The sequence below is a fragment of the Trichosurus vulpecula genome, chromosome 6, assembly GCF_011100635.1.
Source record: "Trichosurus vulpecula isolate mTriVul1 chromosome 6, mTriVul1.pri, whole genome shotgun sequence".
NCBI classification, from domain to species: Eukaryota; Metazoa; Chordata; class Mammalia; order Diprotodontia; family Phalangeridae; genus Trichosurus; species Trichosurus vulpecula.
The window spans coordinates 108,706,668-108,733,366 of NC_050578.1; the positions used below are offsets into that span (position 1 = coordinate 108,706,668).

A 26,699-nucleotide genomic window follows, 5' to 3' on the forward strand; every position below is an offset into this window, starting at 1 on the left:
TGAGAGCAGTATTTTTTCTTTCTTTCTTTTTTCTTTAAAGTATTTTAAAAGTGAATTTGGTGTAAGCGAAAGGTGCTGGCTGCATTAGAGTTCTGGGAAGACAGTACCATTCCAGCTACAGCATAAGCTTAGAGATAACTCTGCTAACATGCCTCAGCCTTTGAGGACCCACCTCTTTGGCGAGACTCCAGGTGAAAATACAGATGAACACAGCAGGCAAAATAATAATAATAATAATAAAATTTGCAGGAAAAAAAATTCTTCTTGCCTCAGCTTTGTGAAACAAAAGGGCAGTTGACATTTTCATGATTTTTTTCCTCCCCTCTCCCCTCTCACTACTGCCTTGTCATGGTTCCTCTGAAAGCTTCTGGTCACCTTATATTTGATCCCAGGTGATACCAAAATAATTTCAGGTCTGTTTCTTCTCAGGTTTCTGTACTTGTTCTTTCTAGGCCATGCATTAAAATTATTTTGTGGTTTATCACTTGAATAACCTCAATTTCAGTAGCAAGCATCTTTGGAAAGGCTATTAATAGAGCATTATGAGTAAAAAAAAATGTTCTTTATGCATTTGATTTTCCTTGTAATCAACCCACTTGAGGGTGTGTCCATGTCTACTGGTTTCTATTTGTATGACCTTGGGCAAGTTAGTCTTGAGATGGTCTTGCAGGTTAGACTAGATGACCTCTAGGTCAGAATTATGTTCCTGTGGTGCTCAGAAAGTCCCCTCCAGCTCCACTTATGGTGATGTCTACACTGACTTGGAAAATGGAGAATTGGTAATTATCTAGATATTTCAGGTGAAATATATTGCACTACTAAAGTTACTCTTTTTAAAAAAATTTTATGGTTCAAATTCTTTGTCTACACAGTCAGATTTCCCAAATGATTGATTGTTTTAATCTCCTTGTCACAGGCATCTGTTTCCCAACATTCAAAAATTCTCTGGCAATGTGTTACTTTGCTACCTGGTTGCACTTAGAGGTAGAGCTTTGTGTCTTCTTTGTCCCCCAGTGCTGTAGTGCTGGAGGTAAATCTACTCATGCAGACATTACCTTTTCAATAAACAGTGATTATGAAGAGGAGGATGAAGTAAAGGAGGCAACTGTGGCTTTGGTTCCCAATTGCATGAAGATGTCCCCAGAATGGCTTATGGTTTGGGAGGAAGGAAGTCTAGGGGACCAAATGGGCAATAGCAGCAGGTTTGCATCCAGTTGATGCAGAGGAGCCATTAAGAACTATGGGAAAGCACACAAGATCAGGAGTCAGGAGATGGGGGCTCTTTTTAGTTCTGGCCCTACCTACTTATACGACCTTGGGCAAGTCACAATCAATATAGGCCTCAGTTTCCTCATCTATTAGATACAAAGACTGGATTAGAATTAGGGGTGGGGAACCTGTGGCTTTGAGGCCACATGTGGCCCTGTAGGTCCTCAAGTGTGGCCCTTTCTCTGAATCCAAACTTCACAGAACAAATCCTCTCAATAAAAGGATTTGTTCTGTAAAACTTGGACTTAGTCAAAAGACTCCACCTGAGGACCTAGAAGGCTACATGTGGCCTAGAGGCTGCAGGTTCCCCACCCCTGGTAGATTCCTTCCGGCTCTAACTTTCTGCGCTTCCATGGAAACCTTACTCTTCTCCATGTACCAGTGAGTCTTGGCTCCAGAGACAGCTCAAGTATATTTAGGTGTGAGTTGTAAATTGATGTGACACCCATTCAGGTATTAGTTTTCCATTTTTCATCATCTTGATAGTGAGCATTTACTTAATTGAAAATATTCGGACTAGGGAAGAGAAAAGACTCATTGAATGCACATGCCATGCTCTCTTAATGCCACTATGTTTGATGATACTGATAATATCTTCTAATTGACATAACCAGTATTTCTCAGTAAGCACCCAAGCATTCCTACCAAGTACATTTGATGAGGTTAAAGAAAAAGGGGGTTCCCAGAGACTGTACCCTCATCACAGTCATGTCACATTTTTCTCTCCCTATTTATAGAATCACGCTCTATGATTCTTCCAAAGGATGAGAGATCTCATCCAAAATCAAGAAAGGTATCTTATAAGTAATATAAAATTAGCCTCTTTAAAAAAATTCTTCTTGACTCCACGCTTCAGTAAGAACACTCTTTCCAAGACAGCATTGTAAAGATGAGCAGGGTAGCCACAGATTTCAGAAAGCAGTAAATATGTTGAAATCAAGTCAAAAAAATGGGGATTTGTGGTGAATCATAAGAACCCAAGATTTTTTTTTAAACAGAAAATTTAATTCTATTTGGCTTTCTACACAAATTCCATTTGATATTTTACATTTCCTTTATAATTTAATAAAGGATCTCAGGGAATAGTTGCAGAACTTTAGCCTAGTGAAAGAATTTGTCATATGTGGCATTTCTTCTCTAAATAGCATGGGAGATCAATGCATTAGTTTGTAGTTCATGCGTTACTAATCCTAGCTATTCGAAAAAGAAACATCATGTTATACAGCAAATAGGGCCCAATGGAGGACTGAGTGGGTCTGAAAATAACTGAAGAGAAGTTTTGTGCCATGAATGGGCAACAACCTGTAGCTTTCTATAACATTTATCTATAGGATCATAGATTTAGAGCTCGAAAGGATTGTAGAGGCTGTCAATTCCAACACCCTCATTTTACAGGTGGGGAGACTGAGGCCCAGAAAGGTTAAGTGGTTTGCCTATGACCACACATCTATTAAGTGTCAGTTTTGGAGACCATAAGAAAATCAACATGAATAACTTTGGAGGTGTTATTTGCCAGGTTACTTGAAGTAATTTATGGCTTGTATTCCTTCTCTCTGGAGTTGAGCTAAATCCCTTTTAGCTCTGAAATCTAGGTGCCAAGGTGAAATCTAGCCCTGGAATTTTATATACTAACATTTTATGTTTTAAGGTTTGTCTTCCAGCTCTAACATTCTGTATTCTAAGATTCCTTCCAAGGCTAATATTTTGTTTCTAAGGACCCTTCCAGCTCTGACTTTATGCGATTCCCTGAATAATGCTAACAATATAATTTCTTTACATTTGCATAGCATTGTGTAATATTCAGAGAACTTTGATATATGTTCTGTCATTTCCTTACAACAACATTGTGAAGCATGTGAGACAAATCTGGTGTGTGTGTGAGGGGGAGTGGGGCATCCTCATTCCACACATGAGCAGCTGAGGTTCATTGACAATGTGACTTGGCCAGATCACTCGACCTTTTTTAGGCTTGTCTTAGGTTCTTCCTCTGTGAAACAAGGGGGATGGACTAGATGATCTCTAAAGTTCTTCCCAGCTCTCAATCTATGATTGTCCAACTTGTCCGACACCATATAAGGTCGCTAAGTAGCTGAACTGGGACTTGAAACTAGGTCTTCTGACTGTTAGTGCTGTTCCCACTATGGGCTGCGTCTTTAATATTAAAATAAAACTAAAAGCATCATTCTTCCTTTTAGCAAATGGTCTTCATCACTGCCAGCTTCATAGCTCATGATATAACATATCAGGGTTTACCAAAAGCTCTTTCTATGCAATAACTCTGTTATCATTTATTTATTTCTTTGCCAGTTTCTTCCTTCTCTTGAAACAATCTACTTTCCCTCTAAATTTATTTTAAAATGGCTTTAAGACAGATAGAAAATTATAACAGGATATTAGAAGGCTTTAAACTTGGACTATTCCGTATTACCGAATACTTGCTATTCCTAAGGCTCAGGTCTGACCACTTCCCTGTTCAAAACTCTTCAGTGGCTTTTTATTGCTCCTGAGAGAAAATACTGTTGAGCATGGCTGAGACATTCCACAAGTTGGGGCCCACTTTTCTTTTTCTTTTTAAAGTGGAGAACAAAAAAAAAAGGAAAAAAAAATAAACCGGAGAACAGTATAATTTATGTAAAGAAACTAACAGTCCTTTGGTTTTAAGCAGTGTCTTCATGGCCTTTTTTATGTCCCAGAATTTTCCTCTTTCCCCTCCTATAATCCTCCTTTGTCACAAAGAAAAGGACTAAGCAGCCACATAGATAAAATTTGGCGCCCATAGCTCCCCACTTCGAGCCCAGAGTAATGAAGTGTTCCAAGTCAATAATGGCCCTCCCCTTTAATCTTAGTTCAGCTGCATTTTGCTACTGTTTTCATTCACATTATTCTAGTCATTATCTGTAATGTTATGATTCTTCCTTCTTTACTCTGCATCGGTTCATACAACCCTTCCCAAGTTTTTCTGAATTCCACACATACATAATTTCTCATAGTGCAATAATAACCAACTATATTCATATATATATATATCATATATATATATATAGTCATAATTATTCGGCCATTAGCTTTTGGATATCACAAACATTGCTGATAATATTTTGGTATATGCAGGATTTTTCTGGCTTTGATCTCCTTGGACTAAATGCATGAGATGGAGTCAACCACCTACCTTTCCAGATTTATTTCCTGTTTCTCTCTTTTAGGCACTATATATTCCAGCTAAATTGGCCTACTAGCTATGCTTGATAGACATCTTTGCAGAGGCTATCTCCCATTCCTGGAATGCTAGGCTTCCTTTGCTCCACCTTGTAGAATCCCTGGTTCTACTTAAGACTCAGCTTAGGTGCTCCTTTCTACATGAATCCTTTACTGACAGGCTTCTTCCCCCTCCCCAACCTCATTCCCTCCTTAGTATTCTTTCCCACTTGAAATTACATGGTATGTGTGTTGCATCTTCCCAGAAAAATGTAAACTCCATAAGAGGTAGAAATGGTCTCGTGGTTATGGAAGGAAAGAAGGAAGGAAGGAAGGAAGAAGGAAGGAAGGAAGGAAGGAAGAAAGAAAAGAAAGGAAAGGAGGGAGGGAAGGAAGGAAGGAGAAAAGGAGGGAGGGAATGAAGGAAAGTAGAAAGGAAGGAAGGAAAGAAGGAAGAAGGAAGGAAGAGCTTTTATATTAATTAAGGGCCTACTGTGTGACAAGCACTGAGCTAAGGCACTGAAAATACAAAAGTCTTTCCTCAAAGAACTTATATCCTAATGGGAGAAGACAACACTTATGGGGAAGTGGTGACCAGAGAAGGGAATCTTGGTCTGTAGAGTCAAATAGATTGTGAGTAGAGTCAGAAAATAGTCAGTAGATTTTTGTGCCATTCCAATCACCTAACACCTAGAACAGCATCTGACATTAGTAGGTAATCAATAAATATCTGTCAAATTGGACTTAGTCATGTTACAATCATCTTGTTAAGATTTCAGGCACCTAATTAAAGTGATTTCCCACATCACAATTGGTTCTTGGGTGGAAGGGAAGACTCTGATGCATATGAACAATTCATTTTAATGTCTTTAGACATGTATTGCTCATTAGAAGTAAACTTGGTATTCTTCATTCCTCCAGATGGTAGTAGACAGGAAGACGCAGAAGGAGAACTTAGTGAGGAAGAACATTGGTTTGGAAACTCTTCGGAGACCCCTTCAGAAGCATCCTATGGAGAAGTCCAGGAGAATTATAAACTGTCTCTTGAGGACAGAATCCAAGAGCAATCGACTTCCCCAGACACTTCCTTGGGAAGTGCGACCCCCAGTAGCAATACCTTGGAGCTGATAGCTCTGGAAAGTGAGGCCCTACGAGACCCGTTACAGTGTCAAGGTCACCTTTCTCCTGGTGTGTCTTCTTTGTGTGACGATGACCCCCCTGGTTCCAACAAGCCCCTGAGCAGCAATCTGAGGAGGCTGTTGGAGGCTGGTTCCCTCAAGCTAGATGCCACAGTCACCTCCAATGGCCGTGTGGAATCTCCAGTCAACCTTGGCTCAAATCTCTCCTTTTCTCCACCATCTCATCATGCCCAACAACTAAGTGTTCTTGCCAGGAAGCTGGCTGAGAAGCAAGAACAGAATGACCAATACATTGCTGGTAACCGCTTTATATGGAATCAAGGCAAATGGCTGCCAAACTCAACCAACACCTGCGGCTTGTCACCGGATTCCGCCATCCTCAAGTTGAAAGCAGCAGCCAATGCCGTACTCCAGGACAAATCTCTCACACGGACTGAGGAGACCATGCGGTTTGAATCCTTCCCCTCACCGTTCAGCTCCCAGTCCGCCAGTTCTACTTTGGCAGCTTTATCCAAGAAAGTGAGTGAGAGAAGCTTGACCCCTGGGCAGGAGCACCCTCCCCCTGCCAGCTCTTTTCTCTCTCTGGCTTCTATGACCTCCTCAGCAGCTCTTCTGAAAGAAGTCGCTGCAAGAGCTGCTGGGAGTCTTCTGGCCGAGAAGTCTTCACTGGTGCCTGAAGATCCTTCGCCACCTCAGCCTTTGGAGAAAAAACAAGAAAAAGGAACCCCACCCCAGTCCTTGGAGTTATTGTTGCTCCCTGTACCGAAGGGAAGGGTTTCAAAACCCACCAATCCAGGTAAGGGATCTTCGATTTTAGCCATCCTGCTCAAGACGTCTGGGTTTGCTTGTCACTTTCCCTAAGGTCCTCTTCATTTTATTGTTTCTCTTCCAGGCTGGGGTAGGGGCAAAAAAAAATAAAATGAAAAGGAAAACAAAACACTTTAAATAAACAGTATGGTGGCTTTTCATGTGTTATGTCAAACAAAGCCTTCATATTTGATAGGTAATGAAATATCTTTGAGCTCTATAATACAACCCTCCTCCCCCTTCAAACAAATGAAATTTTTTTTTCTCTCACCAAGTTCAGGCTAGGTCCATACAAAATATATTTAATGGGGAAGATCAAAGGATTACTGTCAGGGAGCACATGGCATCAGTGAACATGTGAAAACCAGTGCTTTTGAAATATTGGACAAGGGAGAACTCTGCATCCTGCTGCCTTCATCACAAATGGACTTTTGTGTAATCAGCTGCTTGCTCTGGCCTAATTTGCCACAGTATATACTATTATGTTTCCACTTTTTGTTACATTACAGAACGGGAACCTATTTCACTTGATTCCTACATAATTCCTTAAGAAAAAGGAAACTGATTTTAGATATTTTCCATCATTAGTTAATAAATACACTCTCTCTTTCTGTCTTTATTGGCTCTCTCTTTTTCTTTCTCTGTCTCTTTTTCTGTCTTTGTCTCTCTCTGTCTCTCTTTCTCTGTGTGTCTCTGGCTCTGTGTTTCTGAGTCTGTCTCTCTCTGTTTCTGTGTCTCTGTGTCTGTCTCTTTGTCTCTGTCTCTCTGTCTCTTTCTTTCCAGGCTTGTGATTTATCAGTTGGAGGACAGAATATTGCAGTGTAAAAACTCCTTCTACCGATGTTGATGGTCATCTTCTGTAACTCATCTGCAATTTATACTCATAGAGAGCCGCCTGGGGCATTAGGAAGTTAAGTCATTTGCCCATGATCACTAGTTAGTACGTGACAGAGTCAGGGCTTGAAGCTGGGTCTTCCTGATCCCAAAGGTAGCCCCCTATCCCCCTAGCTGGCTTTCCTAAAAGGAGTTTCATGTAGCAAATTCATAACCCAGGTTTTTTTCTCTGGAAAGGCTATGTTGGATTGATCTAGGAAATCATTCATTCAAGGGAAAGCTTAGTCACCGGTGTGCCCTCAGGGTGGCCATATCATCTCTCTTCTGGTTTTGTTTATAAATGGCATGAATCGTACACTCAGGTTTCCATAAGAATATATATTACACCAAACTAGAAAAGGAAGTTGTTGTTGGTAGTGGTCCTTTGTTCTCTAAGAGGACCAGTGACATCATGAGGGTGGTGCCTTGACTTGTGAATGACTTGGATTTAAGTGAGGCAGAGTTGTGCAGAGTCATCAGCCTCACTCTCTGCTCCAGAGTCATTGGAGTCCAATGGCAAGACAAAAGTCAAGATGGTGGTGATGGCCCCTTTTTGGGATTGGGTAAATTGAGTAGAGGTGAAGAAGCACGAATTAAAAGTAATGCACTTGGGGATCAAAAGCCAACTGTGCTTGGACTGTTAACAAGGAACAACAATATACACACCACTCAGTTACTCAGAGAAAAATCTTCAGGATTGATCCCTAAATGGGGCTTTCTTAGAATGCTGACTCAAAGTTCTTGTGTGTTATGAAGTCAGGGAGGCAGGGGAGGTGAGTTTCCCTCCCCCACTGCCGTATGAAGGAAGAATCAGCTGCTGGCAGTAGCCCTAATGAGAGAACCAGCCTTTCTCCTACTCCGAGGCTGCCAGTATGTAAAACCAGGGAGCCTAAGGGCCTCTTTGCTGTTCCTCTTAATGTGACTTGGGTCCTATGAGTGGAAAGAATTTGTTGACCAGATGGATAGTAACAGGTAAGCCCTTGGTGGCAGATCAGTGCAGCTCTGGGGAATCTGGTGTTTATGGATGGCTTTGTTGTGTATCTATGTGAAAGTCTGGTGTGTCAGGACACACAGCAAGGGGCCTGAGGTTTTAGACACAGAGTACACCAAAGGACAGGCTGATAACATTAGTGGCAGTTAGTCCTGGACATTATTTTGAGAAGTATCATGATGTAGTGGTTGGCTGCGCCCCTCTGCAATTCATCTCCTCCTTCTCTGCCTAAATCGAGGCCCAGCTTTAATCTCATATGTGCAGTGGCCGCATGAATTAAGGGATGAATGAAAAAAAAACATGTCTTCAGCGCTGTGTGCAAAGCACTGTGCTAAGTGCAGAGAGTATACTGTTGTTGGTGTTGCTGTTTGTCCTTCTCAAAGAGGACCATGACATCAGGAATATGATGCCATGACTTGCAAGTGAATTGTATTTAAGTGAGGGAGGTTCTGTGTAAAGTCACCAGCCCCACGTTCTCCAGAGCCATCTGGATTTGGTGGCTACACATAGATCATGATGACTGGAGATGGCCCTGGATGTAGTGAGAGATTGCTTTGTAAACTAAGATCTTTCCCAGGTCTCAGTTTGCCTGAAGCAACACCCATTAAGGCTAAGTAAGAAATGAGGCAGAGAATGGCCTCTTTACCTAGTCCCCCCCCCAAAAAATCAATCTGGGACTGTTTTGGCCAGAAACTCTGATACAGGCTTTGCCACGGGGTCCATGACACAAAAAAGATGCACTGGTATAAAGAGTGGTAGTTGCCTTATAAAAGAACAAAGTGCAACTTGATACTTAACTTGATGGTCAGGTTAACATTCTGAACACACCACAGGGAGTATAAAAAGGGAAAATGAGACCAGCCCTGCTCCCATTTTAATAGGGGGGCGTACCAATGTGGAAGTCAGGAAAACCTGGCTTTGAGTCCTACCTCTGACACTAGCTGGGATTCTGGGCAATTCCTTGAATTTCTTCAGAACTCAGTTCTCTCATTTTCAAAATGAGAGGGTTGATCCTGGTGACCCCTAAGGGCCCTTCCAACAATAAATCTGTTACCCTGTTATCTTTGGAGCCCTCCCCTGTTCTCTGGGGAAGCCTTGTTTGGGAGGGTTGGAGTAGGTGGTGGTGGTAGAGGTGACCATGTCAGGGGTCACGGGCCCCTTGCAATGGAAACATCACTATCACTGCCACCATGCATTTATTAAGGGGCCAATAGTCTTAGAAACCTGCTAGAGTCTGGGAACAACTTGGCTCCATTCCTTAGTCTCAATTAATATACTAAAGTAGATGCAGTAGACTAGGAGCAGTGATGTACCCGAGTGGTGAATAATGCCTCTGAGTAGAGAGTGGGGGGTGGGGGGGAGGAGAGGGTGGCATGGGTATGGGTGTGTGTGAAAGGGTACTATTGCAAACAGACAGCTTTGAACAAATAATGTATGTATAATGTCAATGAAGATGTGGCCCAAATAGGAATATTCTTGACAAAAAAAAAATCACTCAAGTTCCGTATATACTCCTATGGAACCCTGAGTACACAGCTTAGGCCATTTATAAACAAAACCGGAAGAGAGATGATATGGCCACCCTGAGGGCACACCAGTGACTAAGCTTTCCCTTGAATGAATGATTTTCTAGATCAATGCAACATAGCCTTTCTGGAGAATAAAACCTTGGGAAAAGGAAGTGGGACATACAGGTATCTTCATTGCAAAAGACTCTTTTTTTGTGTGGCCAGCCTCCTTTAGGTGATCTGGAGCAATCATTCATGTGGATTTGATGAGGTCAGGGAACCATATGTTGAGGTTAGGGGTGCTTAAGACCCCAAAATACCAACACGCCGGGTCCTGTTCAAATGAATTCGACTCAAGCCAAAGAGAAAAACAAAGTTTATTAAAGATTTGCCATAATGGACAGTCTTGAATCTCACCATTTGTGACAGGCCAGATTGAATCAGCGCCTTCATACAGAAAGATTGTGGGAGGGATCTAGGGTAGTCCTGGGGTGATGGGAGGAGGGGTTTAGGGAGGATCTTGAGGAGGAGTCTGAGGAGGGGAACCAAGAGAATGGGATTAAGAGTGGGAAGTAGCTGAAGGCTACCTGATGATAGACCTTTGAGGGCTGGGACAACGGATTTGGGTATAGATATTTTGATAGGATCAAGGGTGGGAAACAGTCCAGGAGGTAACCAGAGGCTAGGCTATTTGGGCATGAAAAGCCAGACCAAGTGGGAAGATTCAGGGTGGGGTTCAAGGGGGTTCCCACCATCTAAACCCCATCAAACTATTCAAAATAGTAACTAATTACCTCTTCTTAACCAGTGCTTCCACATTCATTGTGCTTATTGTAGCTTCCACTTAAACTACTATTTGATTATATGCTGGCTTGTAATCATTTTCAAAACTCTATTATCAGCAAAGTTCTATCCCAATGATGATAGAAGAGAAATAGACAGATGGACTTTTCAGGGGCTTTTTTTGTCCTTAAGAAACAGTTCACAATGGTGTTTGTTTAATCCTCAGGTAGCCGCATCCAAGATGAGTGGAGTTGTTTTCATTTCTTTTCCTTTTCTTGCCTGCTGGCTGACAAAATAAGGTGGTGATACAGTGCAAAGAGCCCTGAACTTGGCGTCACAGACCCCGAGTGTGAATCCTGGCCCTACCATGTGGTCCCTCTGTGATAGTGGGCACACTACTACTTAACTTCTGTGGGCCAGAGTTTCATCCTCTGTAAAATTCGGATATTGGACTCAGTGGCCTCTAAGGCCGCTTCCTATTCTTAATCTGTGATCTTATTGGGGGAAAAATACAAAAATTCAGGCAAGCCAGAAAGAAAAGCGGTAGATTTGGATAATAAAAATAATACCTAGCATTTAACCGGGCCTTTACAATTTGCAAAGCACTTGATGGATATTATCTTGTTTGATCCTCAGAAAAGCCCTGGCAAGTGGGTTGCTGTTATTACTTCCAGTTTACACTTGAAGAAACTGAGATAAACAGAGGTTCAAGGGAGCTCATTGTCACGTAGCTAGGCAGGATTCAAATTCGGATCTTCCTCACCTAGCTGGCTGTAATAGATAATCAATCTTTCATACTGGAGTCATGATCTGAATAATCAGCGGTGGTTAGAAAGGCTGAGGACAGGAAGACGCATTTCGCAAATACGCTTACCTCTGCGGCTGCTCCTTTCGTTCCTGCTAATAGCTGATGCCATCTGTTGCTTTAAACTTTGCAGAGCACTCTCCATGGGCCTCACCACCAACCTCTGAGGTATTCCTACCAGTCCCATTTTACAGATGTGGAAGCTGGGGCTGAGAGTGCTACCATAAGAATAGCAAGCATTCTATGGAGAAGTTGGGTGTCTTGCCCGCAGCTGGCCGCCATCGGAGGCAGGATGTTCCCCTCTTGTCTATTTTCTCAATATGTTGGGTGATTAGGATTTATGTAAAAGTTCATTTTGATAAGACTTGGACAAAGAAGTTGCCTTTTGGTCATAATCAACTCCACTTTGCTGAAGGTTTACAGGAAAGCTTTGGATGACTTAAGATGCTTCAGAGGAAATGATATTAAGTAATATTTATAAAGCCCAAGTGGGAGACTGCTAGATGGCCAGCGGAGAGAGTGCTGGGCCTGGAGTCAGGAAGACCTGAATTCCAATGCGGCCTCAGACACTAGCCGTGTGACCCTGGGCAAGTCACTTAACCTCCGTCTTAATCCGCTGGAGAAGGAAATGGCAAACCATGCCAGTATCTTTGCCAAGAAAGCCCCATGGGCAGTACGGTCCATGGGGTCACAAAGAGTTGGATGCTGCTACTTTCTGAACAACAACAGTTCGCCAGGCCCTGCGCTGAGCGCTTTACAATTGTTATCTCGACAGTGGTCCTCACTACAATCCTAGGAAGCAGGTGCTACTGTCATCCTCATTTTACAGGTGAAGAAATTGAGGCAAACAGGTTAAGTGACTTGCCCAGGGTCACACAGCTAGTAAGTGTCTAAAGCCGCATTTGAACCCAGGTCCTCCTGACTCCAGGCCTGGTGCTGTAGCCACTGTACCTCGGAGCTGCCTTGGAATGAATAGAAATGATTAAATAGCGTTTCTTACTCTACTAGTCAAGTGAATCACTCTGCCTTAAGATGACTAAAAGGTATCACAAGCAGGGTCTCTAAGTGCAGCTGTTTTCTTTTCTCTCTCTTTGTCCCTCTGTCTGTCTCTCCCTCTCTCTCTGTGTCTCTCTATTTCTGTCTCTCTCTCTCTCTCTCTCCGTCTGTCTCTGTTGCTTTCTCTCTATCTTTCTCTCTGTCTCTGTCTCTCTGTTTCTTTCTCTGACTCTCTGTTTCTCTCTCTGTCTCTGTTTTTCTGTCTGTCTCTGTCTTCCTCTCTGTCTCTCTCTGTCTTTGTCTCTCTGTCTCTGTATCTCTCTCTCTGTCTCTGTGTCTTTCTCTGTCTCTGTTTCTCTATTTCTGTCTCTCTCTCTCTCTCACTTTAACAAGACATTGCCGTAGCCAAAGGGTGTGTCCTTTTCATTTCTATACACACTGGCCATGCCAGCAGTCCAGCAGGCATGTGAGCAAACTTTAACATGAAAGATTCATAGAAAATCTGTTTTTAAAAATTGAATCCAGTCTTTCATTTTCCTCTGGCCAAAAAAAAAAAAAATCAAAAGAGTTCTCCAGTTCTTAGAGGGGGTGACTGAAAAATTGTTATCATACTTTTATGCTTTGAAATGAATTAAATTAGATGGATAGACTCACTAACCAAATTTAGTTGGCTATATTGGTGTTCAATGTTAAAGTCTTCATAAAACATTTAATTAAATATGATGGAGAAAAAATAATTCTCCACTTAAAAATGTAGAGAAGGAGGCTTTCAGGCTGGATCGCCATAGCCCCCAAATAGCTGATTTTCCTTATGTATATCTAACTTTTCCAGCTCCCCTATTCTAAACCAAATTTTGAGTAAAAGATTCTATTGGCAAAGTTATTCAAATGTGGACTTGGAGAGATCAGGGGACTAAGACTGAGAGCAGGAAGGAACCTCTGGAGGTCATCTTTGTCCTAGCTTCACTCCTTTCTGATGAGGAAACTTAGGTCCCTTGGGTTAGGTGAAGCCTAAGATTAATGAACAGGTAGCAGTAAGCCATGAGGATTTGAATCTTAGACCTTCACCACCGAATATGGGAGATCTTTCTCCTACTTTGCCTGCATCTGTTACTTTTTATCCTGGTCGCATGTGAGGGACCTGAGGGAAAGTCTTCATTAGAAAACTTGGAAGGAAAGATTGCTGGAGGGGGAAAACACAGGCAACTTGGTGAGCTGTTTCCCTTGGCAATCAATTCTTCAGTTTTCTATTTTGCCTTGCCTATATAGACATAGCCTGAATGGAGACTCATCATTTGTTTAGTGATTTCAAACCATCTGATCACCGCTTCCAATCATTTAACCAGAATAACAAGAAAGAGTGTTTAGGGGATTTTCTAACAATATAAGCTCCCTTTCCCCCTTTGTTTCCCCACTTGGTGGCCCATCAGCTGGTCAAGTGGCAGACAAGAACACATTTAAATTTTAGTTACTCATCTTCATAATGCAGGGGTATAAGACGGTAGTGACCCAAACGCCACCACCTTTGGCCATGGGCCGCAGTAAGCATAAGCAGATCAGAGGAGCATGGTGGCGGGGATCGGCTGTCATTCTTCCTTTCTCCATTTTGTTCAAACATGGTACCGGCTCATTCTCAAATGAAATAGAATCAGTGGGAAAGCCTTAGGTATAGGTCTGATTCAACTTGATGGTTTTTTTTTTTTTAAATCAACTTTTGGGGCTGGCGGGGAGAAGGAGTTGGAAGTCTTCTGATGTTATCCACATAGGAAATCCTGAATGTGGAAACTTCTCAAAACACGGATGCAGATCAAGAGCCCATCAGTAACAGCCCTGATCTGAGCTTGTTCAGAACATCCAGAGGTTCAGTGACTTGCCTGTAGTCACACCAGCTAGTATGTATCAGATTCAGGATTTAAATGCCAAGTTTCTTAACTCCTAGACCAGAGTTTGAAACCAGCCTCAAACATTGATATTGGGCAAACCACCTTAACCTCTGTTAGCCTCGGTTTCCTTATCTGTAAAATGGGGACAGTAAACGCATTTACCTCCCAGGGTTGTTGTGAGGGTCGAATGAGATAATAATGGTAAGGTGTTTAGCCCAGTGCCTGGCACATAGTAAGCACTCTATAAATGATAACGATTGTTACTATATTTCTAAAACATTTTGTAAACCTCAAAGCACCATATAAATTTAGCTGCTATTATTATTGTTATAATAAACCTCCCAGTGCCTCTTAGGTCAGAAGCTCTGGGAACAGTCATCACAATAAATATAGTATTTTAGGTTTACAGAGGTCTTTATATACCTCCTTTCTCTTCGTCCTCAAAATCCCATGAGGTAGTTAGCACCAATTTGATTATCTCCATATTTACATAGGAGAGCTGAGGCTCAGAGTGGTCAGGTGATTTGCCCACAGTTACTGCACCTACCTGTAGTCATTTAAAGCACCGTTAAATGTCAGGGGTGAAATTTGAACCCTGGTCTGTCTGGGCTCCAAGTTTGGGATTCTTTCCCTCTGGTATGTTACCTTTCTTGGGCCCCCAAGCATGCCTGCTTCCTTATTTACAAACTTGCCCTGCCTTTCCAGATTGTTCAAGATAGGTTGGGCAGCCAGTGGTGAGAAATCAGTTTGTCTCCCACAACTCCCTTAAAAAAACAAGCGACAACAACAAAAAAATGAGAAACGACTAACCAACACAATGACACATGAGGATTAGAATTTTCGAGGTATTTATTTAAATGTTGCAGAAAATATGTAAAGGAAGCCTGAAAGAGTTACAGCCACTGTGGGACATGCTGGGAATGAGCTGACCTTGGGCCTGGTCATTTAGACAGAAGCAGCTCCATGACCTTTTTACCTTTTGGAGGTCAAAGGAGGTTCATAGCAGGAAAAAGAAAAGAAAATGATTTTTAGTCCATTTGGACTCTGGAAGGTGATTCATTTTGCCAGGTCATTCATTGTATGTTTAATTTTGCTGGAAGTCTCTGTAGCTTTGTAGCTGCTGATCTCTTCTCCACCAAGAGCTTCGTGCCCCTTGTAGGAGAGGTTACTTTCATGTGATCCTGAGTTCTCAGAGTCTGCCAGCCTGTTCCTCTAAAAGTTGATGGGGTTGAGAAGATTATGTCCATTTGCTCTAAAGATAAATGTCACACATTGATTCAGTTCCTTTGAACCTTCTATTCTGTGGAAACTTAAGAATATAAATGGAAGATTTAAAAAAAAAATTTAAGGGCAAGTTTGAACTCTGGGGAAAAAAAGACTGGTAAACTTTTCAGGATGCCAGGTTACTGAGTGGACCCTGAAGGCAATGGGATTTCAGAGCATTATCTTTCCCCCCAAAAAATGGTTTTTTCCTTAAGTATATCTTAAATTTGTAGTCCAGGCAAGGAGCATTAACCCAGCCCATTGTTGAAGACCCAGCTGTGATTTTATCAGCTTTGCAATACAAGTATTTTTAAGTCCGAGAATTGAAGTGGCCTCCTCTGTTACTGATACTGCTAAGTCTTCAGTTACTGGATTCTGAAAATGGGAATGATGGGAGTCGTGAGGATAGCTAGGTGGACAAAACACTGAATTTGTGGTCAGGAAGACATTAGTTCAAGTCTAGCCTCAGATACCAGCTGTGTGACTTTGGGCAGATTATTTAACTTCTGTTTGCTTCAGGTACCTCTTCTGGAAAATGGGTATTATAATAATAGCACCTACCTCTTTGGGTTGGTGTGAGGCTCAAGTGAGATACTATTTGTTAAAGCACTTTGGAAACCTTAAAGTATTCTATAAATGCTAGACATCAGTGTTGTTATTGTATAGTGAACAGGGTTTGGGGGTTGTGGACCTAGGTTTGAATCTTGGTTCTACCACTTTGCCATCCCTGTGACAGAGGTCAAGTCATATCACCTCTCTGGGCCCCACTTCCCAAATCTGTAAAATTCAATAAATATTTATTAACCACTTGCTATGAACCTGGCCTCAGATGCTTAGTCGTTGTGTGACCCTGGGCCAGTCACTTAACACTATTTGCCTCAGTTTCCTCATCTGTAAAAATGAGCCGGAGAAGGAAATGACAAATCACTCCAGTCACTCTGCCAAGAAAACCCCAAATGAGGTCATGAAGAGTCAGACACAACTGAAAAGACCGAACAACAGTGATGTATCAGACATTGTGCCAAGTGCAGGGGATACAAAAAGAGGCAAAAGACAGTCTCTGTCCTCAAGGACTTTACAATCTTAAGGGGGAAACAGCATGCAAACAAATATATTTGTATAAGACCATCAGTAAATGACATAGGATATAACATATGCAATATATGTATAATATATAATAGGATATAATACAGGATAAATTAGAAATAACTAAAAGAGGGAAAGCACTGGATTGGGGAAGGCTTCTCGTAGAGGGTGGAATTTTATTTGGGACTTAAAGGAAGCCAAGGGAGGTCAGTAGTCAGGACAGAGGAGAGAGGGTGTTCCAGATCTGAGGGACAGTCAGAGAGAACGCTGAGAGCCAAGGGATGGAGTGTCTTGTTCGTGGAACGAACGGCCAGGAGTCCAGTGTCTCTGGATCAAAGAGTATGTTTTGGGGAGTACTAGATAACTTTAGTAACTGTTTTACTTTCCTGCTTCAGAAGCTTTCTAGCCTAGAGAAGATAAGATATGATAGCCAGATTCCACTTTCCAAAGGGCTCTCTTGAGGAAATAGGATTAGATTTGTTTTCATGGGCCCCAGGGTGCTGACCCAGGAGCTATAGAGAGGGAGATTTTGTCTTAATATGAGGAAGAACTTCCTCACAATGAGAGTTGTCCAAAAGTGAGATGGGCTGCTTGGGTGGTGAGTGGGCTCCCTATCTCTAGAGGTCTTCAAGTGGAAGGTCTGAAGAGATGGCTAAGATTTCTTCTAACTCTGACGGTCTGTGACTTAGAAGGTCCTTCCAGCTCTGGATCTCTGATCCTCTCATTTGGATCCTTTAAACTAAGAATTCAAGTTCCCCACTCATCAGGCAGTGCATATAGTGCTAGATTTGAAGTCAGAGACATCGGTTCAAATTCTAGCCTTGCCATTCCTACCCCGTGTGACCGAGGGAAAATTACTTAATTCTTTGGCTCTTAATTTCCTCAACTATAAAATAAGGGATTTGGGCATGATCTCTCACATCCCTTCCAATTCTAAAACTATTCTCCTATTATCCCCTGACCTTTCCACCGGTATTAGATCCTTGGCTAAGTATAACTGAACAAATATTAGTTGTGTGTATCTTATTTCTGGATCTTTATAGTTTAACTCTGAAGTTTCACTATGAGTTTGTGGCTTTGGAGTTTTACTTTAAAGTGAATATGTGGTTCCTGGTAGGTTTTTAAATCAACCTGAGTATAACTGTCAGTAACATAGTTTGCTATTGTTTTGGAAGTAAAAATAAGTAAGGCCCATAGCCACTGAGTCAGAGAGGGGGCAGAGGAAGTCGTTACATGGTCCTGAAACCCAGGAAGAAGACTTTTCTGGAGGTGAGAGGTAAGATGTTGGTCAGGATGAGAATGAAGTTATTGCCTTAAACTGGGGACTCCCATGCCTGGAGCTATCAGATTTTAGAAGGGCTAAGATAGGGATGTTTGTTGTTATTCAGTTGTTTCTGGTGATGTCTGACCCTTCATGACCCTATTTGGGGTTTTCTTTGCAAACATACTGTAGTGGTTTGCCATTTTCTTCTCCAGCTCATTTTACAGATGAGGAAACTAAGGCAAACAGGGTTAAGTTACTTGCCCAAGGTCACACAGGTAGAAACTATCAGAAGCCGCCAGATTTGAACTCAGTAAGAGAATTCTTTCAGACTCCAGGCTCAGCCCTCTATCCATTGTGCCACCTAGCTGCCTGAGACAGGGCTAAGCTTTGCCTTATAGACTCTTCAACCTTTGCTCTTGCTCCTGCATCCAGCCAAGATGAGATTAGCTCTGCTGATTCTAGAGATGAGACCTGAAAGTAGCGTTTCAGTTAGATGAACAAGAGGGAATTCCTAAAGATTAAGCCCTAGAAAGGCTTTAGACCCCTAGGCCTTTAAGAGGTCAGTGGGAGGTTAGCCAATCAGGTTTCTTTAACTTTGTAAATGCTTCCTTTGTTATTTTTAATTCTTGTTTGGAGTGGAAAGTGTGCTGGGTTTAAAATCTGAGAACCTAGCTTCTCTGGCCATTTACCATTTATCACTGGTAAGGGTGGGGTCAGGTCGCTTAATCCCTCTAGGCTCCTTTTCTTAATCTGTAAAATAAAGGAGTTGTGAGTAATGACCTCTAAGTCTCCTTCCAACTCTTGATCTATGACCCCATGAATTCTCTAGAATTATAAATTATGGATAACCTTGTGATCTGCATTGGTGTAGACAGTTTACATGCTGGAAGTTCCATACATCAGTGGAATCACAGATCCAGACCTAAGTAAAAATATTTCCTCCTAGTGACTAGTAATAAAATTTCTCAACAAACCTGAAGGAGAAAAGTGTGATTTGAATATTTCAAATAGCTTGATTACTTAAAGGATCGGTGAATTTTTCATTCTTATGCCAAGTATATTGCACCACCTTCTACATCAGAGTGGATAATCCTCATAAATTTGGGGCAGACAGGTAGCACAGCGGATAGAACTCTAGTCTTGGAGTTCAAATCTGGCTTCATAAACTTGGGAGTTGTGTGACCCTGGGAAAGTTACTTGACCTCAAATCCTTTCAATCTGGATAGGACTTGCTAGAACTTTCATTTCTTCTCTAAATCCTGAGAGGACCCAGGGTCACCTCTGTCTTCACAGTAAGGCATCAGAGAAGGACAAGAGAGAAATGTCCTAATAACTTCCCTGAAACATCAAAGAGAATCATAGAATTTCAGAATTGGAAGGTACCTGTCATGTCCTGTCATGGAAATGATACCTGATGAAGAACCACGGCATTTCCCACAACTTTTCGGCATCCAGCTTTTCCTTGCTGATCTCTAGTGAGGGGGAACCTTAAGGCAGTCCATTCCATTTCAGGGCATCCTTAGTTCAGGAAGTTTTTCCTTACTTAAAACCTAGACCTAGCTCTTTAGGACATCTACCCACCAATCTAGGGCCAGGCAGAAGAAGACTAATCCATTTTTCATGGGACAGCCCTTTGTATGCTTAAAAACAGCTACCATCTTCCCTCCCATGAATTTTCTCCAGACATCCTTGGTTTCTTCAAGTGATTGTCATAACAGGAGACCCTTCACTGGTGACCCTCCTCTGAAACTTTCCAGTTTATCTGTGTCCTTCCTAAAATCTGGTTTCCCCAGACTCCCAATGTGGTCTGACCAGGGCAAAGTGCTGCAGACCACTTCTATTAATAAGCTTCTCTTAATATAATTTAAGATTCCATTAGTTTTTTTGGCTGCCATATTACCCTGCTGCATCATGTTGAGTCTACTGTCCATTAAATTATTCAAACCTTTTTTCAGATGGACTGTTCTCTCTTCTACCCATGCCTTCTTCATTTCTTTTTGTACTATAAAATTGATTTTTTGAACCTGAGCATAAAACTTTACATTTAACATGTCCCTGCGTTCAGCCTGACGTTCTAGACTTTCAAGATCATCTTGGCTCTTGACCCTGTAGTTATTAACTATCCTTTACATTTTTACTTCACTTACAAATAGGATAAGCCTGCCATCTGTACCTTTGTCTGTGTCACTGATTTAAAAAAAAAAGTTGAGACAACACAGGACCAAGGACAAAACCCTGGGGTACGCCACTATGGTTGTTTTTGCTCAATCGTTTGATTCTTCATGACCCTATTTGGGATATCCTTGGCACAGATATGGGAGTGGTTTGCCATTTCCTTCTCCAGCTCATTTTACAGATGAGAAAACTGAGGCAAATAGGGTTAAGCTTAGGATCGTATAGCTAGTAAGTGTCTGAGGTTGGATTTGAATTCAAAAAGATAAGTTTCCAGACTCCAGGCTGGGCATTCTATCCACTGTGCCACCTAGCTGCCCCTTTTTACTAGGGACCGCTTTCCAGATTGATATTCCAACACTGTGATGATTGTTACTTTGGCATAAGTCCTTTGGCCCTTGTCCACTCCACCTAACTATGCCTCTTTCTAGTCTACATCTCTCTATCCTGTCCACAAGGATAGCATGAGGTTCTTTGCCAAAATCTTGGCAAATTATTGATCTACTGGTGTAATAATCTTGTCAAAGACGGAAGTGATGATAGACTGGCAGAATCTGTTTTTTGATCAACCAATCAGCAAGTACTTAGGAAGCATCTGCTATGTGTCAGGCACTTTGCTAGACAACCCAGAATCCAAGCTCAAAAGATGAAACAGTCCCTACTCTCGACAAGTTTATGTTCTAACGATGATCACTGATTCCTATCCTAGAGGCTGATTAACCAGCTCTTTAATAAATTAAAGCCAAACTCATTAACCTCTAAATTTACAAATTCTCCTTTATTTCTTTTCTAAAAAAAGAAAAAATTTGAGACAATATTTGCCCCACTCTGGCCCTTTACCTCTCTCGTCTTGTCTGGGATCTTTCTGAGATCACTTACAGAAGCTCAGCAGTCTCATGTGAGCCAGTTCATTCAGTGCCCTGGAGAGCAGTTTGTCTGGGGCTGGTGACCCGGACTCATCAAAAGCAGCTAGGTGCTTTCTTTCTATCTCACTAATCTTGGGCTTTTAACCTGTGATTCACAATTCCCCTCCTGTCCTTTCCAGTTTAAGGATTATTCTTTTTGAGAAAATGGAAACAAAACAGAAGTTGAATAATTTAGCTTTTTTCTCTGTTGTCTGTTATTATCTTCCTAAGTGTGGATCCTACCCCTCCTTTGATCGTTCTGTTTTCTCCAATATAGTTTGAAGAAACAATCACCATTTCTGATTATGAAATCATTGGAGCGCATGTTATTATTTACAAAGCTCTGACCTCTCAGTGACACCGTGGCAGGTGTAGGTAATAGAAGTAGTATGATGGAGTGGGGAGGGGCACTGGATTTAAAATCAGAGAGCCTGGGTTAATGTTAGTTTCCTCATTTGTAAAATTAGCAGCTACGTGGCACCATGGATGTAGTGCTAGGCCTGGAGTCAGGAATATTCATCTTCCTGTTTAAATCTGACCTTAGATACTTTCTACTTGTGTGACCTTGGTCAAGTCACTTAACCCTGTTTACCTCAGTTTCCTCATCTGTCAAATGAGGTAGAGAAGGAAATGGCAAAACCACTCCAGTGTCTTTGCCAAGAAAACCTCAAATGGGGTCATGAAGAGTTGGACACTACTGAAAAACAAGCAGATGTTTGTAAATCGATGAGAGTGTGGGGGTTAGCTAGATGTTCTCCAAGGCCCCTTCCAGCTCTAAAGTTCCCCATCTTCATTTTAGAATAATGGGATCCCAGATGTTATCCAAATTCAGCCCCCACTTTCTCGTATATCATTTTCAGATGAGAAGACCAAGCCCCTCAGCTGTGACTTGACTTTTTCCTCTTGCCGTAGTAAGTGATAGAATGGGGACTCAAATTCTACTCAAATTCTAGGCTGTCCTCGGGTACTGGAGGGAACTCTGGCTCTGAGGAGGACTCAGGGTCAATCCCCAGCACTGGTGACCAATGGGACCTGGAACCAGGCAATTCAATTCCCATGGACGCAATAAGCATTTCTAAACACACCCACCGCACTGGGCCATGGAGGAATGGAGGGATAGAGGATAGGAAGACAAAAAGGAAGATGAGCTATGCTTTACTTAAGAAGATTACTTAGGAAGAGGGTGGAGGGAAATAACATATATACAGATAAATACAAATTCTGAGCGAAGTAAACACGAAGCAATTTCCTGGGATAGAGGAAGGGAGAAAGGAAGGAAGGAAACAAGCATTTGTTAAGCAACCTACTACGTGCAAGCACTTTACAAATAATTAACTCATTTGATCCTCATGATAAGTCTGTGAGATAGGTGCTGTTACTATTCTCATCTTATAGTTGAGCCAGTGTTAGAGGCTGGATTTGAACTCAGTTCTTCCTGGCCCCAGCCCCAGCAGAAGGATTGTCACCTCCATCAAGCTACCCAAGATTATTAGGGGGACTAACCATTCTGATCATCAGACCTTTCCTGTAGCAGGGGGCTTGAGCTTTGAATGAATGAAACCATAAGAGGTGAAGGTGTGGGGCAGCTCGGTGGTGCAGTGAGTAGAGCACAAGCCCTGGAGTCAGGAGGAGCCCCAGGAGTTCAAATCCAGCTTCAGACACTTGACACACTTACTAGCTGTGTGACCTTGGGCACTTCATCCCAATTGCCTTCCCTTCTCCCCTCAAAAAAAAAAAAGAGGTGAAGGTGAACAGGGAGAGCATTCCAGGGATGAAGGGATCTTACCTCTCTAGGCCTCAGGTTCTTGGTCTGGAAAATGTACTGTTTGAACCAAATAATCTCTAAATTCCTTAAATTAGTCTCTTAGGGCCTTAAATCTTGTGATTCTCTATCCGCTGTTCTTTCCATTCATAATAGCAGTGGCATGTTCCATGATGGGGTTGGGGGGACAGGCACACAGATCATTGCTGCACAAAGTGAGGGCAGCCCAGCACCTAGATTTCTAGGTCTCCTTGTGTGTGTGTGTGTGTGTGTGTGTGTGTGTGTGTGTGTTAGGACTTTTATGCAGAAAGTACTCATTTGGTTTTGGCCTTCTGAGAAAATAAACAATAATAGCAGATAACATCTATCTATCTATCTATCTATCTATCTGTCTATCTATCTGTCTATCTATCTGTCTGTCTGTCTGTCTGTCTGTATCTATCTATCTATATGTGTGTGTGTGTGTATATGTGTGTGTGTATATATATATGTGTATACAGTACTTTAAGGTTTGCAAAGCACTTCATCTATATTATCTCTTTTGAATTTCACAACACTCTGTGAGGGAGGTGCTAGCATTAACCCCAACCACCCAAAGAAGATGAGGCATTTCCAAATACAAAGGAAAATTTAATTCAGGCATTAAAAACAAATTATAGGTGTGGCATGTTATTAAAAACACTTGTTGATTAAAAACCTGATAAATTAAAATAATGATCAATAAAAAGGGTGTGTACATTCAGCAGGAGTGCTTTGTTTGCATGGTACAATAGAAGTGAGTTGGACTTCTCAGGAGAGGCTTGGGCTCAAAGGCTGGCTTTCTTGCTTACTGGTTGACTTCATCTCTCTGGGTCTCAGTTTCCTAATCTGGAAAATAGACACAAAAATGCTTGCACGGTCTGCCTCAGAGAGTTATTGTGAGGAAACCGACTTGCGAACCTTAAAGCATTATATAAATGTGAGCTAATACTTTATGTAATGGAAAAACCACTAGAGTGGGAGTTAGGGTTAGAACCCAGGCCTCCTAACATTGAAGCAACCCATAGGACCTTGAGTAAGTCACTGAAGCTCTTGCAACTTTGTTGTTCTTGTTCAGTTGTGTCTGACTCTTTGTGACCCCATTTGGAGTTTTCTTGGCAAAGATACAGGAATGGTTTGGCATTTCCTTCTCCAACTCATTTTACAATTGAGGAAACTGAGGCAAACAGGGTTAAACAACTTGCCCGGGGTCACGCAGCTAGTAAGTGTCTGAGGCTAGATTTGAACTCACAAAGATAAGTCTTCCTGCCTTCCGGCACTCTATATCCTGTGCCACCTAGCTGCTCCTGTTTGGGACTTTACTTATCTATCTGTAAAGTAAGGTTGGGCTTTAAGCGTTTGTGAAAAGAACCCTAGATTTTGGAGTCATGGGACCTGAGTTCAGATCTAAATCTGTTACTGCCTGTTTCATTTTGAAGAAGTCACATTCCTTCCCTGGGACTCAGTTTCCTCTTCCGTAAAGTGAAAGGATTGAGCTATAGGATCTCAGAAGCCCCTTTTAGCTCTCAATCCCATGGTCCTATTCATTCCAGTTTATACAAGTTCCCCCAACCCCCCACCAAATGTTTTGTGAAAGACAATATTGGAGAGGCACCATGGTGTGAGGGATAGAGAGCTGGCTTCCAGAGTCAAGAAGAATTAGGTTCATATTGTGCTTGGTAACCCTGGCAAGTCATTTGACCTCTTAGTGACCCAGGCAACTCTCTAGGATTTTCAATGTTACAACAGTGGCTGATTTGCGTTGGGACAAATAGTTCTGGAATTCTCTATGGGGATGAAATCCTAGGTGAGGACCAAATGCCCTCCCACCCACCCCCAAACCCATATAGATACGAGTGCAGCCAACTCAACTTGCTTAGTAACTTTTAGATTTAAATGTATTTCAACGTATGAAGTATCATAAGAACTTTCCAGCCACTGCTGAGTCCCCACTGTGATTCTTTGTCTGTTCATCCTCATTCAGTTTTCTTCTGCTAGGGTCACACATTGCTTTTAAAAAAGGTATTGATATCTTTTGTTGTTCTATCACCAAAAACCAACCAACACTTCGCCTGACTCTTGCAGATATACAGTCGTCCACACTCATCACTCATAGATCCTTCTACCCCCTTCCTGTTTGCAAATGGACTGGAAAAGTATTTATTAAGTGCCTTCTGTGTGCCAAGCAATGGAGATAAGCAAATCAGCTCCTGGTCATATTCTGATGAGTGAAATGACACAGAAAGGAAAGAGGGAAGAGGGAGGGAGGGAAGGAGGCGCATTTTCTTGACTGCTTCAGGGATAAGCTTCTCTGTCATTATAATTACAGGCATCCAATTTCAGTTTTTGTACTTCTATTTACGTTGTAATCATTGATACCTTGCTTTATAACTTACTTTCTACTACTCGGTGAAAGCATTTTTTAAAAAGGATTTCAACTATTTTCGAACCCTAGCAAAAGCACTTTTAAAAAATATCTCCTTAAGCTATGAATCAAATTTCTCTCTGTGTGTAGGCAAGTCCTATCTGTACATTGTACAAACAGGTTGGGTTCTTTTTGTGGGCGTTAACATAAGTTTGATTCACACACAGCCTTGTGCACTTTTGCAGGCATTATCACTCCCTCTGAGACTTATCAAACTGTTACAACCTTCTTTCATTTAAAATTTGAGGTTTATTTTAATCATATTTCTGTAACATTTAATATAACATTTAACAATATTTCAGTAGCAGCTGAAAATGTATACAGTACTTTTCTCACAATAGCCCTGGGAGAAAGGTGGTACAAAATGTTATCTACAGCTTACAAAAGGAGTCTCAGACTGGGGAAGTGACTTGGCCATAGTCACACTCAGAACAGGTAAATGGCAGTCAGATATGGCCTCAGGTCTCCTGAACCAAGGTCCAATGTTCTTTCACCATCCCATGCTGCTTTCCCTTTCTTCAAACCTGGCCCTTCCCCTCCTACTTGAAACCATGCATTGTCTTAGCTGTCAGTGGATAATTATTAAGCACACTGTGCTAAGTTCTGGAGATACAAAGAAAGGCAAAAAAGACAGTCCCTTCTCTCAAGGAGCTCACCTTCTAGTGGAAGAGAGAACATGCAGACAACTTTGTACAAACAAATAAGCTCTATGTAGGAGAAGTTGGAAATAGTCAACAGAGGGGAAGGCCCTAGAATGAAGGGCTATCAGGAAAGGCTTTGTGTGGAAGGTGGGATTTTAAATTTGTCTTAAAAGAAGTCTAGGAAGTTGGCAGGTGAAGCTGAGGAAGGAGAACATTCCAGGTATGAGGGACTGCCAGGGAAAATGCCTGGAGATGGGTGGTAGAGTGTCTTGTTTGAGAAACAACAAGGTGACGGGTGTCACTGAAGAAGATTAGAAAGGTGGAGGGCGGGGGAGGTTAGATTATGAAAGGTTTGAATGTCAAATAGATGATTTTATATTTCATCCTGGAGGTAAGAAGGAACCACTGGAATTTATTGAGTGTGGGACTGAGGGGGTGGGAGGGTGGGGGAGTGATGTGGTCAGACCTGAGTTTTGGAAATATCACTTTGACAGTCAGAGGATAGATTGGAGTGTGAAAAGAGAGAATAGTCCATGTATGAGGTGATGAGGGCCTGTACCAGGGCGTCTCTCTCCTTTCCCCCAGCTGCTTTCTTCACTCCCTTTCTCCCCCCTTCTTACCATCTCCCTGTCAGGCCTAAGCTCTGAGCCTTTCTTCTCCCAAACCATTGACTTCTGCCTTAGTCTTGGCTGAAGTGAACTCTCCCTGACCCAAGTGATTGATTGTGTCGACCACTTTTATCCTTGGCTTCTCAGGATCCTACATTTAGAGCTGGAAGGCACCTTAGAGGTTTTATTTAGAGTCCAATCCTCTTATTTTATAGAGGAGACAACTGAATCCAAGAAAGGCAAAGCTACTAACTAGCCTGAGGTCACAGAAGTGATATGTGGTAACCATGGCAGGTTTGAACTCAC

At 41.9% G+C, this 26,699-nt stretch overlaps 1 protein-coding gene across 1 annotated transcript in view; it reads left to right on the top strand.

Moving 5' to 3' along the window:
* Positions 1–26,699, top strand: part of ZNF827 (zinc finger protein 827) — a 256,024-nt gene that overhangs the window by 24,667 nt on the left and 204,658 nt on the right. Inside the window, exon 2 of the mRNA XM_036764568.1 lies at positions 5,386–6,399. Coding sequence (XP_036620463.1) covers positions 5,386–6,399 — 1,014 coding nt within the window. The remainder of the gene's footprint in view (positions 1–5,385; positions 6,400–26,699) is intronic.